At 49.8% G+C, this 16,127-nt stretch overlaps 2 protein-coding genes across 2 annotated transcripts in view; both read left to right on the top strand.

Moving 5' to 3' along the window:
* Igsf21 (immunoglobin superfamily member 21) overlaps window positions 1–8,927 on the top strand; it is a 211,548-nt gene extending 202,621 nt beyond the window's left edge. Inside the window, exons 6-10 of the mRNA XM_051173459.1 lie at window positions 1,308–1,782; window positions 7,003–7,088; window positions 7,529–7,721; window positions 8,035–8,073; window positions 8,704–8,927. Coding sequence (XP_051029416.1) covers window positions 1,308–1,782; window positions 7,003–7,088; window positions 7,529–7,721; window positions 8,035–8,073; window positions 8,704–8,777 — 867 coding nt within the window. The 3' untranslated portion in view covers window positions 8,778–8,927. The remainder of the gene's footprint in view (window positions 1–1,307; window positions 1,783–7,002; window positions 7,089–7,528; window positions 7,722–8,034; window positions 8,074–8,703) is intronic.
* Mrto4 (MRT4 homolog, ribosome maturation factor) overlaps window positions 1–16,127 on the top strand; it is a 1,102,334-nt gene that overhangs the window by 431,782 nt on the left and 654,425 nt on the right. The gene's annotated exons all lie outside the window — the stretch shown is intronic.

Here is a 16,127-nt window from a genome sequence, read left to right as displayed (position 1 = left end):
GAGTGTTTCCTGGCCCCAGGGCTACAGGAGAGCCCTTCCGCCCCTCACCACCTGGCTGCCACTTCAGACAGTTATTTAAGAATGCGCCCTCTCTCACTCTGCTCTTCCCAGTCTCTCCACCGCGGCCCCCCCCCCCCGTTCTCTGTCTTCCTCGTCTCTGTCTATGTGAAAGATCCTCATTCCCTCACATTCCGGGCATCTTACGTCTGTCTGGAGCATCAGAACTTGAAAGCAATTCTTTGATATAAATTACAAACCTGCTTTTGAAGCACTTTTCAAAAAAAAAAAAAAAAAAAAAAAAAGAGGGAGAAGAAAAGCAAAGAAAGGAGAAAGAAAAAAAAAAAACCCAAACCCCCAAACCAGACCACTATGTGCAGAAAATTCTTCTGTGAGGATGTAAACTCTGACAGGCCCTCCACACCCACATATCACCCCCCCATCCCTACCCACTCCCAGCCCCTCCCCCACCTGCCCACCCCCACCTGCCCACCCCCAGGCTTCTCTTCTCATACCCACTCAGTCCCTGGAGTCCCTGAGCGTGGCACTTCCTGCTCTTACCTCTCTCTGTCTCCTATCGATTTATTTATCTGATTTATTAAAAAATACACCCAATCCCCAAAGGCCTCTGGGTGTGTGTACCAAAATAAGAAGACAGCAAATTAAATTAAATGCCGCCTCTCAAAACTTGAATTCCCTATTAGCAGAGAAAGGGAGACGAAGGCATCTTGGCCTCATCCCCACACCTAGCTTTCGTGCGAGCACACACACACACCTGTTTTCCGCATAGCAGCTCCAGATTGCCAAATTATGTGAGCAGGCAGAGCGTACACACACACACACACACACACACACACACACACACACACACACACACACACACACACACACCTTTATTCCTTTTCTCATAGCTCATTTTGCCCTCACTGCAATTCCCTCCTCATCCACATTCCCTGGGGCAGCCATGGACCATGCTGGAGCCCAGATGGTAGCTAAGTGACATCTAAAACCAATCTGCTCATATGACTTCACTTAAGCCTTCGATTGCTCCCTGGAGTCAGTAGTCTTATTTCTCTTTATGAATGGGGAAACTGAGGCGGAAAGTCTCCCTAGCTTGTCAGTAATGGTATTGGGCTGAACCACCTCTCTCCGGAGTCGTGTGTATTCCCACCCCGTGGTATATTGCTCATAGCTCTTCATGGGAGTAAGGGAAAGGAATGGGAGTGAGAAGCCCAAGCTCTTCTGAGAGTCCAGTGGGAGCAAAAGCCACCCACTCCTTATCCTTTCCCCTATCCTGCTTGCAACTATAGGTTTATTTCAAACGGGATGGGGAGTTGATCGATGCAGTGCCCCTGTCAGAACTGCCAGCAGCCAGCTCTGGCCCCCTCCAGGACAGCAGGCCCTTCCGCAGCCTTCTGCATCGGGATGTGGACGACACCAAAATGCAAAAGTCCCTGTCCCTCCTGGACACTGAATACCGGGCTGGACGTCCCTACACGGAGCGCCCCTCACGCAGCCTCACCCAGGACCCCAGCCTCTTCGTGCAGCCCACCACGGAAAACATCCCAGAGACAGTGGTGAGCCGCGAGTTCCCCCGTTGGGTACACAGCGCCGAGCCGGTCTACTTCCTGCGCCACAGCCGCACCCCAGGCAGCGATGGCACTGTGGAGGTGCGGGCCCTGCTCACCTGGACCCTCAACCCGCAGATTGACAATGAGGCCCTCTTCAGCTGTGAGGTCAAGCACCCAGCTCTGTCCATGCCCATGCAGGCGGAGGTCACGCTGGGTAAGACCTAGCATCAGAGATAAGATGTTGTAATCCTGAAAGGGGGGGGGGCGTCGGGCTTCTGGAAGCCAGGGGGAGGGGAGTAAATGGAGTCAGGTCAGCCCAGGGGTCTTCAGGAAGGTTGTTTGTTGGGTTGGAGAAAATGGAAGTTTCCAGGAGATGGGGGGGGGGGTGCCTGTTAGGGCCAAGAGCACAGATGTTCAGAGGGATTTGCTGGTCACAAATAGAAGCTCAAATGGAGTCTTGCTTCACAGATAAGCAAAACAGAGATTCCAGTTAAAGAAGCTTCTAGCTCTGAGTTACTAGGTTGTACACAGCAGAGCTGAGCTCTTAAGTCCTGTCTGCTGGCACCTTCTATATCCCCAAGACCAAGTGCCCTTGGTTGGCTTTGAGTCAGGTCTGGACGACCCTTCCAAATGGTTGCAGGCTCCTTCTGCTCTTACAAAACATAATAAGAAGGCCTGTATTTCCCATGTTGCTTCCCTTCTGTTAAGTGAGCAAATGTTTGTGGGACCCAGCAGAGCAGGCAGGGCTGTTGTCCCAAATCACAGATGTACAAAATGAGGCCCAAGAAGGTTCACCAAGTTGCCCAAGGCTCATAGGGAGGACTCAAAGGCAGGCCTTGTTTCCTCCCAGCATCCACCTGCTGGAGCAGACACCCCTGGATACCATCCATGTCTTTATCCATCTCATAGACATATCAGCAGTCTCTGGAGGCTAAGCAGTCCCTCGGCCTCCTGCTTTGCCAGCCCTTTGCTCTCTCGGGACACTCAATCTTTCCTGGAAAGACTACTTTCCCATGGAAATCATTTCCTACCCCATGCCCACCAAGAAAGAGACATGAATAATAAAGATCTTTGAAGCCTTCAGAGGCCAGCTTGTGTGCTGCCCCTGGCCAGACCTTCCCACTTTGAACCTGCTCTGTCCCCAGCCCCAGGGCCCCCTCGCCTGATGGCTTCTGTGGACATCTCCTTTTCCAGCAGAGTAAGGAAAAGTCGGGCCCAGACACAAGTAGTGGGCCTGGATGGTCACACTATGTCCCTGGAAAAGTGGGGACATACAGGATATCCAGGACTCCCGAGGTGAATGGGAGAGCCTGGGTTAGCATCTGTTCTACCTAGTCTGGGCCTCTGTTTTCTGGCCTGATGAATAACAGGTCAGTAAACATGGTTTAACCCCACACTAGGAGCCCAGCTTGAATCCCTGCAGTACCATAGGTGGCCACTGAGGGTGCTATCCTTATTCCCATCCTTTAGATGAGGGACCTGGGTTTTATATTACTTACATCAGTTAGCCCAGGCTTTCTGTCCCAGAGTCTACTTCCTGAGTCACTGCCTAAGTGTAACCTACCTGAGGTTTGTTGTAAAGGGCACCCTGAGCCATGAGTGCTGCCTGGCAGGACGGGGGCTCCCCCAATGCACTCTGAGAAAGGCTATGGAGTGAACAAAGTAGTACTGGGGCACAGATTTCAAATAACACCCGACAGGGACTTTGAAGAGCAGGCCACCAATGGTTAGGCTTGTCTTCTGCAGTGAGCCTTGATCTCACTTCATCCTTCCCAGGGATGCCATGTGTGGCTCACATGCCTCTTCCTCCAGGAAGCCTGCTTGGGTCTTCCTGGTCCCTCCAGTTGGCTATTTCCCTTTCAAGCCCCTCTCCCTGGGTTTGTGAATCTCTGCTGGACAGCCTTGTAAACATCTCAGGAATGACAATGCTTTCTTCCCGTTGGTCAAGACGGAAGCCTCAGGGCCACTCACTTTCCCCTGGTCTCCTCGTGTCCAGGTCACCACCTGCCAGGCTTTGAGGCCTCAGAATGCTTCCCAGACCTGCCCTGTTCGTACATTCCTTGTGACCACCCATCCAAGCACTGTGCATCCACCCCGGAGTGTAACACGGCCTCCAAACTGTCTCTCTGCTTCTGGGGTTTTGTTACGGCTTGGTTTGGTTTTAGGTTTTTGTTTTTTGTTTGTTTGTTTGTTTGTTGTTTGTTTTTTTTTTTTGGTTTTTTTTTTTTTTGCCTTATTCTATTCTTCATCCCAACTGATCTGGTTAAAATATAAATCAGGTCAAAACTCAGATAAGCAGCTGCCCAAAGCCTCCAGTGTAGACACTAGTCTGATGCAGAGGAGAGAGTCCGGAAATAGACCTGCGGGCAACATCGATTGATTTTGATGGAGACCCTGAGGCTGTTTGGACAGTAAAGACACATTCTCTAACACGTGGCCCCAGAACAAGAGAACACAAGGAAGGGAGAGGCAAGCCTGGCCCCTTCCTGGTGTGCACACAGGTTAACCTGAGAATGATTGATAGACTCTAGTGTAAAAGCCAGCATCATAAAACTTCTGGAACAAAATGGAGAAAAATGTCTTTATGGAGTTGAGGTAGCCAACATCCCTTAAAGTAGCCATAAATAAATAAATAAATAAATAAACAAACAAACAAACCACTAGAGAAAAAAATTGAAAATTGTTCAGTGGGACTGAACCAAAATTCAAATCTTCAGCTCATAAGGAGACATTCCAAAGATATGAAAAGGCAAAGTATAGTAGAATGAGGGAAAATATTCTCCATCCCCTGTGAAGCATTGGTACCCAGGTTGCATAAAACAAAACCTAAGCCAGGCATGGTGGTGCCCACCTCTCATCTCAGCATTTAGGAGGTGAGGGCAGGAGAATCAGAAGTTCAAGGTCATCCTTAATTACATAGTAGCTTGAGGTCAGTCTGGGCTACATAAGTGATAGATTATGGATGGATAGATGCTAGATGGTTGGGTAGATGAATGAATGGTTGGGTAGATGGTGAATGGTTGGGTAGATGGTTGATGATTAGGTAGATGGTAGGGTTGTCTAAATAGATGGAGGGATGGTAGCTAGACAAGTAACTGTCTTAATGAGAACCCAGAATTCCATTGGAGTCCCAGAGGAGCCTTTTATTGAGACCACACATGCCATTCTCACAGACAGCAAGATCCCACAGGTAGGGTGTAGTAGGAATGTCTACATTCCCTTGAGCCAAGATTTCACTCTGTGGCCCCTTCCCTCTCCCCGTTGTCATTTTCAGAGCTTCTCTTAGGCAGGTGATGAACAGGTAGACAGACAGACTGAGCTGACATTCCACACCACAGCCTCGGAGGACTAGGCTAGGTCCTGGGCCCACATTGGGCTCTCCAACTTTACATACCAGGCAGTGAGAGACCGACTACCAAAACTGTGGTGACCACTCTGCTTAGCACTCTGGGTTGTGTTCTCAAAGCAGGCAGGCAAGGGGCCAGGCTTTGCTTGCCAGGAGCTACAAATGGACTTTCTGATGGTGGTGGGATAGGAGCACGAAAGCAGTCGGCCTGACTTTCAGAAGCAAGGGACTCCCAGCAGCCCTGGGAGGGGGGAGCACCAAGACATCTGCAAGCACCCATGTGTAGGAGAGCTCGGAGGGACAAGAGTGTAGCAGACCCCTCCTGGGCCACCCTCTGTGCCCCTCAGGGTCAGCTTCACACTAGGAGCCACTAGAAATAGCACAGGGCAGCCGAGAAGGCTGTGTGGCCTGTTGCCTCTCTGCCCTGGCCTCTGAGTCTCTCCAAAAACACTGACCTCCAGGCTCTGCCTTCTCCGGCAATGGAGGCTCTCCAGTGCCCTCTGCTGGTTGATGTTGGAATGCCACCCCAGGGCTTCCTCTCTGGGAATCTACCTCTTCCACAGCACCCAAGAGAAACTGGAGGAGGCAAGAATGTCCCTTACCCTCTCTGTGGAGACAAAATTTGAAGTATTGAATGAAGGACCTAGCATTTAAATATTGTACAAATGTAAGCCATCGGGGGTTGGGGGGGGTCGCTCAGAGGTAGAGCCTTTCCACCCCCAAGTCTTCCATCTGCCAGAATAGACTGAACTTCTCCAGCGTCCCTTGGCGGGTGCTGCTTCCATGCAGCTGTCAGGTGGACCCAGCAGCAGCGGAAGCACCCTCCCCTCCTCTCACCAGGCTGCCCTCCCCTCTCAGCAGGCTAGGCTCTTCCCTCTGCCTTTTTCCTCCTGCTTAATTAATAGTGCCTTGGCCTTATTCTCCGAGAGTGAGATTGGCAGAGCCTGGAGCCTGCTCACATCTGCCCGCCGCTCTGATTTCCATTGTGAGTTAAGTGGGGACAGCCCTGGAAATTCCTTGGTGGAGTCTGTCCCCAGCCCCGCCAGCTCTCTTGTTGGCCTTACAACCATGTCCTCGAGTCTCCCTCTGCCTGGAACATTTCTGGAATGCTTCACTTGTCTGGGACACTATGACAACTGCCCCTCACACACACACCAGCTGTGTGTCACCTCTGCTGGGCTCAGTCCCTGCACACAACACTGGTCATAGTTTGGCTGAGTCTGCTTGCAAATTAAATGTTTCCCTGGCTAATGGGTAAGTTGCAGACACTTGACTTTTATCACTGTCCCCTTTACTAGTCCCTAGTCCTGCTCCAAAGTCTGACATATGGCCAACTCAGTAATTACTATTGAATGAGAGAACAAATGAATTAATGAGGGCGGGGAGTCAGGAAACATGTGTAATTGACTCTGCAGGGACCTTGGACAAGCATCTTTATTATGCGTGGGCCCAGCCCCCCTGAAAAGACGAGGCACAGGTTGACCTCCCACAGGTGAGGGGCACCCAGGGCATCATGTCCCCTCAGCACATACAAAGTCGCTGAGGAAGATTGGACTGGGCACCAGAGGACCAGAAGCTGTGAGAACTAAAGCTGGCTAGGAAGTGAGGTGGTGGATTCACACCATCCACACCCCACACACAGAGATTCCGGGAATCACCCTGGCAGTAGGCTGCTGGATCTGGAGCCTGGAGACCTGAATATTGCTCCTGATTCTTCTTCACTGTGTTGACTATGTGACACCTGACAGATCACAATGAACTCAACTGGAGCATAGGGGACAAAGACAGTGTTGGTATCTTTCTTCCCCACTGAAGTGTGAGGCCCACAAATGCAGGGACATATCATTTGTATGTGGCGTTGAATCCCCAGATCCCAGCTGGACCGGGACACACAATGGGGCTGTAAGGAATATGGAGGGGGCAGCCATGACTGAAGGAATGAAGGAGCCTCCTAGCAGCTCCCGAGAAACAGCCAGTGTCTAGGACACCAACCTCTGGAACCTGCTCTGCTTCCTTCCCCACCCCACTTTCAATCCTGACCACACCCACCCATCACCCCTCTCTGAACAAATCTTTCTCTTGATACAGTTGCTCCCAAAGGGCCCAAAATCGTGATGACACCCAGCAGAGCCCGGGTTGGGGACACAGTAAGGATCCTAGTCCACGGATTTCAGGTCAGCCTCTCTTTCTGAATACCTGAGTGGAGTGGTAAGTGGGTAGAGAAACTCAATGGGAACCAGCATCCCAGGCTCACTCCCCTATACCCACAAGTAAATGCAATTCGCATCAACCTTCTGTCTTTGCGTTTATTCCAGCCTCAAACCCTGAGTCCTCTCCACCTGTTGTCCAGCCTGTTTTAAAATTCCCTATTTAGCTGAGACTCCTCTCCCTCCTCAGACACCATCACAGTTTATGTGGTACTGGGGCTCAAATCCAGGGTTTTGTGTGTGCTAGGCAAGCACACTGCTAAGCTACACCCCCAGACCCCTTCCTTGGGCCCTAAGGTGCCACCTGAAGCCTATTAGATGAGAATTGGGGTTTGGAAAGCCTCTGGCCTTCCTGGGTTGGCAGCATGCTCCCCTGTGACTCCACTATTCCCTACTCTGGTCAACAGAATGAAGTCTTCCCAGAACCCATGTTCACGTGGACAAGAGTGGGCAGCCGCCTCCTGGATGGCAGCACTGAGTTTGACGGAAAGGAACTGGTGCTAGAGCGGGTCCCTGCTGAGCTCAACGGCTCCATGTATCGCTGCACTGCTCAGAACCCACTGGGCTCCACCGATACACACACTCGGCTCATCGTGTTTGGTAGGGACCCCACAGGACCACCCAAGAATAGGCCCTGGCTCAAAGCTGTCCCCCAGAGCCCCTTAAATTTGCCTCAGGGAGATAATTCCATTTGTTGAGTATAATTACAATGGCTTTATCATCAGAGCAACTCTGTTCATATCTCTGACACTTAGCAGGCCTCCGTTTCCCATCTATAACATGGTCAGATATAGGGAAACTGAGGGGCGCCATCCCAGTACATGCAATACCATACAGCAGATGCCTGGAGAAGGTCCTCCATGTTTGGAACTCAGAACCACCCATTTGGCTTCTCTCTGTTTCTTTCTGACAGAAAACCCAAATATCCCAAGAGGAACAGAGGACTCCCATGGTAAGTCTCCACCCTCAAGACTGCACCCTTAAAAACGGGTGCTTTTCAAGCCCCAGAAAGCATTTGTTGCTAAAGTACTACTTGTCTGCCCTGGTCCATCCCCTCCTTCAGACAGGCAGAGTCAAGGTTAGGGCAAGGCAAACGCTAAGCAAGGAAGGCACCACACCCCCCAAACAGCCAGTAGATGTCAGGGGCCAAGCGTGTCCCCTCTCATTGCTAACCAGACACCAAGAAGCCATGCAAGGCATTGACCATGGTGTGTGTCTCTGACAACTCCATGGGGCACTTAAGAACATAGACAGATGTTCCCTCAGCCACCCCAACCCAGAACCACCCTTGGGATGCAGACACTACCCATACTCAGCAAATCTAGCAGTTCTCAATGAAGCTTCCCATTCCTGGTGCTTACTGGACCAGCCTGATGACCTCAGCCCAGCAGGACAGGGCTCTGGACACATGGCAGGAAGCCAGCAGAGCTGAGGTTTGAACCCACTCACCTGATGCCACCTCCTAGCATCTTTGTTGGGAACCACTTTTCAACCTTTGTTGAAACACTGCAGTTTCACACCAATAGGCCAGCATGACACACAGGCAGGCTGCGGCCATGACACCACCTCTGCCCTCTCATAGGTTCAGCTTCTGGCCTCGCTGGTGTCTGGCTCACTCTGGTGCTCGCCCTGACAGTGGTCTTGGAGCTCACGTGAAGATGCCACTTCTTCCCGATGCTCCAGCGGCCCAGCATCTCTGCGATCGATTTTCATTTCTTTTCTAAACTATTTCCAGTCTTGTTCTTAGTCTTTGCCCATGTCTTGGCTTCTTCACTGGGTTTAATTAAAACAGACCAATTTTCCCCACCTCAGTGTACGGCTCTTTGTTTTCCCTTAGTGTAGTAGCAGCTACTGGGTACATGCTAGCATCCAGTCTTGGGACAGGCACAGGGTAAGATGGCAAAGGAAACGGGAAGCCTGCACTCCTGTGAGAATGGGTGAACACACAGCTTGTCTCATTCAGTCCTGAAAACAACCAGGTGTGGAAAATGGTCATTATCCCTCATGGGAAATGTAACAGTCAGCTGTAGCCATGATAGTGCTGCCTAACAAATCAACCCAAATCTTGGTGACAGGCAAACAGCAGGCATGGATACTTATTTATAGATAGCAGTGGTCCAAATGACGTCATCCAGGCTCACCAAACAGCTTAGCTTTAGACAGCAGACCATCCACACCTCCTGCACCCTCTGTTACAGGCTATACTCTAGGCTGGCCTCTAGTCTCCTCTATGGGTTTGTGAATTCCATGTGTGTTTATCCTGGAGCTGGAGCAAATAGGGCAGTAGCTACCTGACATCTGATCATCTTTCAGTGTGTATCGGTCAGCTTTCCATCACTGTAACAAAACAGCTGAGATAATTTACTTATCAAGAAGAAAGGTTTCTTTGGACTCTCAGCGCCTGAGCAGGACTTGCTGATCTGGACCAGGTCTCATGGCTCTGAGCTGGGTCTGCCTTTGCACCCTAAGAGCTGGGGGTACCTGGGGGCCAGCTGGCCCCCGGTGGCTTTGGCTGGGATGATTTAGTTCTGTGCTTTGTGATCTCTCAGGCTTCATGAGGTCAGCTCAGTGAGGGTGGAAGGAATAAGAGAATAGAAGCACACAGGTCTTGTGAGGACCCGGGGACCTGTGTGCTTCTATTCTCCATTGTATTCAAAAGAAAACTAGAGCCCCTTTAATGGGAGCTGAGAAATTGCATGGATATAGAGAGTGGGGTGAGAGAGATTGTGCAGGCTACTTCAGCTCTTAGTTCTGACTTGAAGGTTATGTTAGGCATGGTGGTGGCTCAGGCCCATGTCCTAGCACTAAGGAGATAGGCTTTGGAGGACCGGGAGTTCAAGGCTATCTCCATTTATGTAGTAAGTTTGAGGTTAGTCTGGGCTACATGAGACCCTATCTCAGAAAAGACAATTGGCCTTTGTATTTTACTTTCCATGTATGTGCATGCATGGGTAGGCACACACATGCCACAATGCTCCTGTAGAGGTCAGGAAAGAACTTCAATGTGGGTCCTTGCCTCCCACCACGTTGAAAGCAAGGCCTTTTTTTCTTATTTTTCTGCTTTGCACACCCGCTGGCTGGCCCAGAACTTCAGGAGATTCTCCTGTTCCATATGCCAGGAATAGCAGAGACTACAGCTTTTAATGAGATCAGGGGTTTCAAACTCAGGTCTTCATGCTTGTGTGGCAAACACTTTTCACCCACTGAGCCACCTTCTCAACCCAACAGTCAGCCATCCGCTTATTTATTTAGATTTATTTAATTTTATGTGTGTGGCTGTTCTGCCTGCATGTGTGTCTGAGCACCGCATGAGTGCAGTGACCAAGAAAGCCAGAAGAGGGCATCAGATCCCCTGGACCCAGAGTTACACATCTTGGTGAGTTGCCATGTGGGTGCTTGGAACTGAACCCAGGTCCTCTGCAAGAGGCTCAGTGCTAAGCTGTCTCTGCAGCTCCTCCGATATCAGACTTTGAACTTGATATCCCCATGTCTTGGTTTTCCCTTGTGCCTTTTTTTTTTTTTTTTTTTTTTTTTTTTTTTTACCTTCACTTAAGCTCAAATCCCTCCGCCCACCGATCGCTGTTTGAAATACATCAGAAACAAATGATCGATGCAGTAAATATTTGCCTTTCCAAGTTTATCCAGTCAGTCAACAACAGCGGTGGGGTTGGTTCTCTCAGACATTCCTCTGTGTGCAAACATCCAAGAGAGATGCACGGGCAACTACCACAGCCTCCTTCATCAACTTCCGTCTTCCTCAAATCTTTGATTCCTCTCGTGTGAACCGACTGCCCCCTCTGCTGCTGCTCAACAATTCTATGTACAGCCCCTGCTTCCAGAGGTTTCTGTTTTCGGAAGGAATTTTAACGCACAGGTTTATTCTCTCTCCGTGTCTTCTTAGAGGGAAGCCCACGTGGGCATGAAATTGGACTTGCTTCACCCCGTTAGCAGCAGGGTTGCAGAGCTTCACTGACCCCTGAAGTGCATCAATAGCTCAGTAGTCAGTAGATGAACCATGGGAAGCAGCGAAGGACCAGGGAGGGCTTAGCTGGGAGGCTACAGGGCTGCGGCAGGAGGGGTAGCCATCTGCTTTGGCTTTGAGGACTGGAAGGCTGCAGTTTGGGGAGGGAATAGGGAAGGTAAGGCCCAGCCCCAGCTGAGAGGCGGGCCCTGTGAATTCATTCTCTCCATGGCTGCCTTCATCTATCCCTCAAACCCTAAGCCTCCCCCAGCCAGGGCCTGGGCTGGACCAGGGAAACTGGCCAGACTGGGTAGGCTAAACCATTAAGAGCCCCACCCTTCAAAAGGATGGCTCCACTAGAAGGGCTGCACTCCACATTTAGTGTGCCAGACACTGGGGGCAGCAGAGTGCGGATGAAGCACCCACAGGAAGGCTGTCCTGGATTGGGGGTGGCCTTAAAGGACAAGAGGGACAACTGAAGTCAACCCTACCGCTCCATGACAGGGTCTTACGTTGGCCAGGGTCCTTGGGATTTGGCTGTGTCATGGGAAGTGACAAGGCTCAAACTTGGGCTTGTACAATTTCCACTCACACAGATGTGTGAGCTGGCATCAGGAACCCCTCCTTCTGGAGCCCAGCCTGCTGGTAGAACCTGAAGGTGGGTGGGGTGACGGCTGGGAAAAGAGTGAAGGGAAAATGAGGACTGGGCTGGGTTGGGGGATGGGCTGTGGAGAGGCTAAGAGGGAAAGAGGACATCAGTCACCAAGGGCTGTTAGCGTACCACGAGTCAGGCTGCCCTGGGGTCAGCTATGGAGAGAGCTGGATTCTTGAACTTAGGAGTTGGGGAGAAGGGTACCACCTGAAGAGGAGGAAAGAAAAGTCACAGGGGACGGAAGTACAGACCAATCAGCATCGAGGGAAGTGCCAAGAGAACTGGAGAAGCGAGGAGCAGACAGAACCGAGGCATGGGACAGAGCTACAGCAAGAGATGGACAGAGCGTGCCGGAGACGGGAGTGGGGAGGTGAGTGGGAAGGAGAGTCAAGCGGCATGCATTACCAGCAGCCCCAAGCTCCTGCCCCTGGGACATCTTCCACTATGATGATCTGTAACTTTGAATTTTGAGCTGAAATAAACTCTCTTCCCCTTAAATTGCTTTTGTCAGCGAATTTTATCACAGTAACGGGAAAAGATAAAAAGCTGAGACACAGGGAGATGGCGCAGAGAAAGGGAGAGCCGAGCCCAGGCAGGAGGGACTGAACACTCCCGGTGCCCAGCTAAGATGGAGCCCAGTTCTGACACCCGCGGCCAGTGGAGGAGGGAGATGCTGGGTGGAGCATCCCAGAAAGCACTTGGGCTATTGTTTCAGGAATGCCCCCCCCCCATCTCCTCCAGAATGTCAGCCCCAAGTGGCGGTGGATGATAATAGGCATGTGAAATTCATGCATGGTTTTGCCAAACGCCAAAGAGTCAGTGATAGACCTAAGTGTCAACCAACCCTGGGCCCACAGAGTCCCTGACCTTGGTCTGAGCCCCCCCCCCACCTCACCCCTGTCTCTATCCCTGGCTACAGCTGTCTCTCTGGGGCCCAGGCCTGGCTCTCACAATCTCCACTGCAGGTTCCCTGACCCATTTGTCTATTTCCATCAGACTCAAAGTTCCCAGAACCACAGATAAAGGATGTTTGTGAAAAGTCCTTTTCTAAACTGGGCCTTCTGCTCCAGTGGGATCTTCTGGTCTGCCTTGAGGGAAAGTCCTGTAAGCCCCAAGGTTTTGCCCTTCTGTGAGATGAGCAGGCAGCCCAATCAAGGCACAGACTCATCTGTGACGTCATAGTCACCACCAGCTCTGCTACACTCACCCTGCAACCTCCTCTCAACACCTCTCTGTGCCTTTGTCTCTTCTGGGAAAGTGGAGTGCGCATGTTCCTGGCACTGTCCTCAGAGATCTCAGTGAAGACATGGAAAGCACCTCCCATCATGCCCAGCACTCCACGAGGATGAAACAAACATGAACTGGTGTGATCGGTACTGAATGACAGAGAGTCACAGGTGGAGGCTGAGCAAGGACTGGGGCATCAGAAGGTACCTAGAGCAAAACAGTGTAGGAAGACACTGTAGGTGAGGTGGGGGGTGTGCCCTTGGAGCAGGAGCAGGGGCAGGTTACCCCTGGAGCTTGGCAGATGTCCCAGGCCTCATCATCCTGATTAGGTGGGGAATCTCAGAGGAAACAAGCAAGTCATCTGCCCAGGTAGGTGGCTGGGCATGGCAGAAAGGGCTCACTAAGAAGAACTGAGCATCTGTGGTGATGGAGAAAGGTTTAGGGTGACTGATGGAGGGTGGGGTGGCCTTGGCCTTCATTTGATGGAGGATGACTAAAGAGGTACACACAGCAGGACAGTCGACAGGCCAGGCCTGAGGGGTGTATTAGGGTTCTCTATAGGAACAGAACTGAGAAAATGGAGATTTATATACATCCAACAATGGCTGTCTGTGAAAGCAAGGTCCAAGAATCCAGGAGTTCAGTCCATGTGCCTGGGAGTCTCCACTGGTCTTCAGTATATGCCAGAATCCTGAAGAAGCAGGGTCTAATGCCATTCAAGAAATGGACATGCCAGTGAGAGCAAGCAGGCACACAGAGAGAGGTAACTGTGGCTTCTTCCTTCTTCCAAGTCACTTATACAGGCTTCTAGCAGAAGATGGAGCCCAGATTAAAGGTGGATATTCCCATCTCAAAATATCTGGATTAAAAGTGGGTCTTCCCACTCTGAATAATTTAATTAAGAAAAACAATCCCTCAAGGAATAGCCAGCTGCTTAGTTCCAGATGTAGTCAAGTTGGCAGCCAAGAACAGACATCACAAGTCCACCCCCCCCCCATCAATTTGACACATAATCATATCTCCTTATGTTATCTCCTTTCCAAATGAAAACAACAACCAGGTCGTAATTGTGCCTAATATGATATAACTACCCCACGTGCAATTGCAACCACATTATACATTTAACTAGGCCATAATTATGCCTAACATGATATAACTATCCCTTGTTCAATTGAAAATGCATTATAAATTTTAGAATAGGTGGCAATGTCCCTTAGGAGACATTATTTTAATATCTCAAACTTAAATATAACCACTGATATTCCTTTAATTGATGTTACATTATGTAATAAACCAAGGAAAGCACAAATATCTGTACAAACACATTCTTAACAAAATATGACAGAAACATTCATGTCAATTATGATCCTTGATTCTGCAACTAGTCACAAAGCCTTAGCTGATATTTAGAACTACCCTCCTCTACTACCCATTCTGTATTTCCACCGTCCTTTGAAAACACCTCAGCAGTCTTGTTTTTATTCCTGGAGGAGTGACCCACACCTTCATTATTGAAGGGTCTGTGCCCTTTGTCATCCTGCCTGGATTAGACTGTTGTAGTTTCCCATTGACTTCAATCACTGGATCTCCTGCTCCCCAGACATAATCCAATTTCCCCATGGTAATCTGGATCTATCACCCTTCCTAACACTGTTATTTCTTTCCTAGCCTGTTGCTTTAAGGGCATCAGAAGCTCAAAGTGGCCAGGGGGAGGTCTGAACTTCAACGAAATGTTTGTTGTGGCTCCTAGCAGGAGTGCTCCCTTCTCTGGAACCAAAACTTCTAGGCCAGAAGAACATAAGGTCTCAGAAACCGAAAGCAGAAATGTTCCTAGTGGGTCCACTAGTGAGTGGAAATATTCCCTTTCCATCACTTGGTTCTTGGACTCCTGATTCTTGGCTGTGGGAGAAAACACCATATATTGAACACTAATTAAAAGCATAGACTGCCTTCTGGAGAATCTGCCCTAGCCCTCCAGGCTGTGCCATCAAATTGACATTGTAATTGTGTCTTCAAAAGACCACTCCAGAATTCTATCAGACCAGGAGCTTCAGGAAAGTGAGGAACATGGTAAGACCAGTGGATTCCATGATCATGGGTCCACTGTGGCATTCTCTGGCTTTGAAGTGAGTGCCCTGGTCAGAAGCAATACTGTGTAATAAACCATGATGGTAGATAAGGCATTTTGTAATTCCACGGATGGTGGTTTAGGCAGAAGCATTATGGAAAACCGTAATCAGAATAAAAATCTAATCCAGTAAGGATAAAGCATTGTTCTTTCCATTGGAGAATTGGTCCAATGTTGTCAACCTGCCACCAGGTCATTGGTTGGTCACACCAGGGAATGATGCCATGTCTGGGGCTCAGTGCTCATCTGTGCTGTAGGCAGATCTGGCACTCAGCAGCAGCTATAGCCACATCAGCCATGGTCAGTGCAAGCCCATGTCATTGAGCACATGCAGAGCCCCCAACTCTGCCACCATGGTCACTCTGTGCATAGGCCCATTGAGCATTGACAGGAATGACTGAGGAAAGAGGCTGACTATCCACAGAATAGGTCATCCCATCTACTTGATTACTGAACTCCTCTATTGCGGTAAATAAGGATCAGGATAAACAAATAGGCCGAATAGATGTTTATTCAGGGAGAAATAACTTACAACCTAGACAGATGAACACCAGGAAATTCAACCCGATCCTCTCCTGTCCGAGTCACGCCAGAAAGAGAGCGCCTTTCCTGGCCCCCTCTGACCTCCTTCCACAGGTCACTTCCGCCCATGGCTCCACCCCCCAATGGGCGTGGTCAGTGCTACAGAAGGACTATCTCACTACAATTCCCCTTTTAGTCTAAAGAAAAGATTTAGGCTTAATACAAAACTATATACAAAACAGTGAATAACAAGTGTGCTCTAAGAAAAGGAAAATCGAGAACAAAATGACCTACATATCTAGTCCTAGGGTGAGGGCATAATGGAGTTTACAATAGAGTTGTCCTAAGCTGGAAAACGTAAGTCTAGTACCTAATATATCTAACTAGGAAGAGAGAATAATAGTTGTGATAGTTTAATCTTCAACTTCATCAAGACCTGAGAAGGAAATTAACAATACTAGAGTAGACAGGAAATGCGGATGGACAACTTCCAAAAGGTGCATCAAGGACAGAAAC

This window comes from Phodopus roborovskii, unplaced genomic scaffold, assembly GCF_943737965.1.
Source record: "Phodopus roborovskii unplaced genomic scaffold, PHOROB, whole genome shotgun sequence".
Lineage (NCBI taxonomy): Eukaryota > Metazoa > Chordata > Mammalia > Rodentia > Cricetidae > Phodopus > Phodopus roborovskii.
This window is presented reverse-complemented; position numbering and strand designations above follow the sequence as displayed.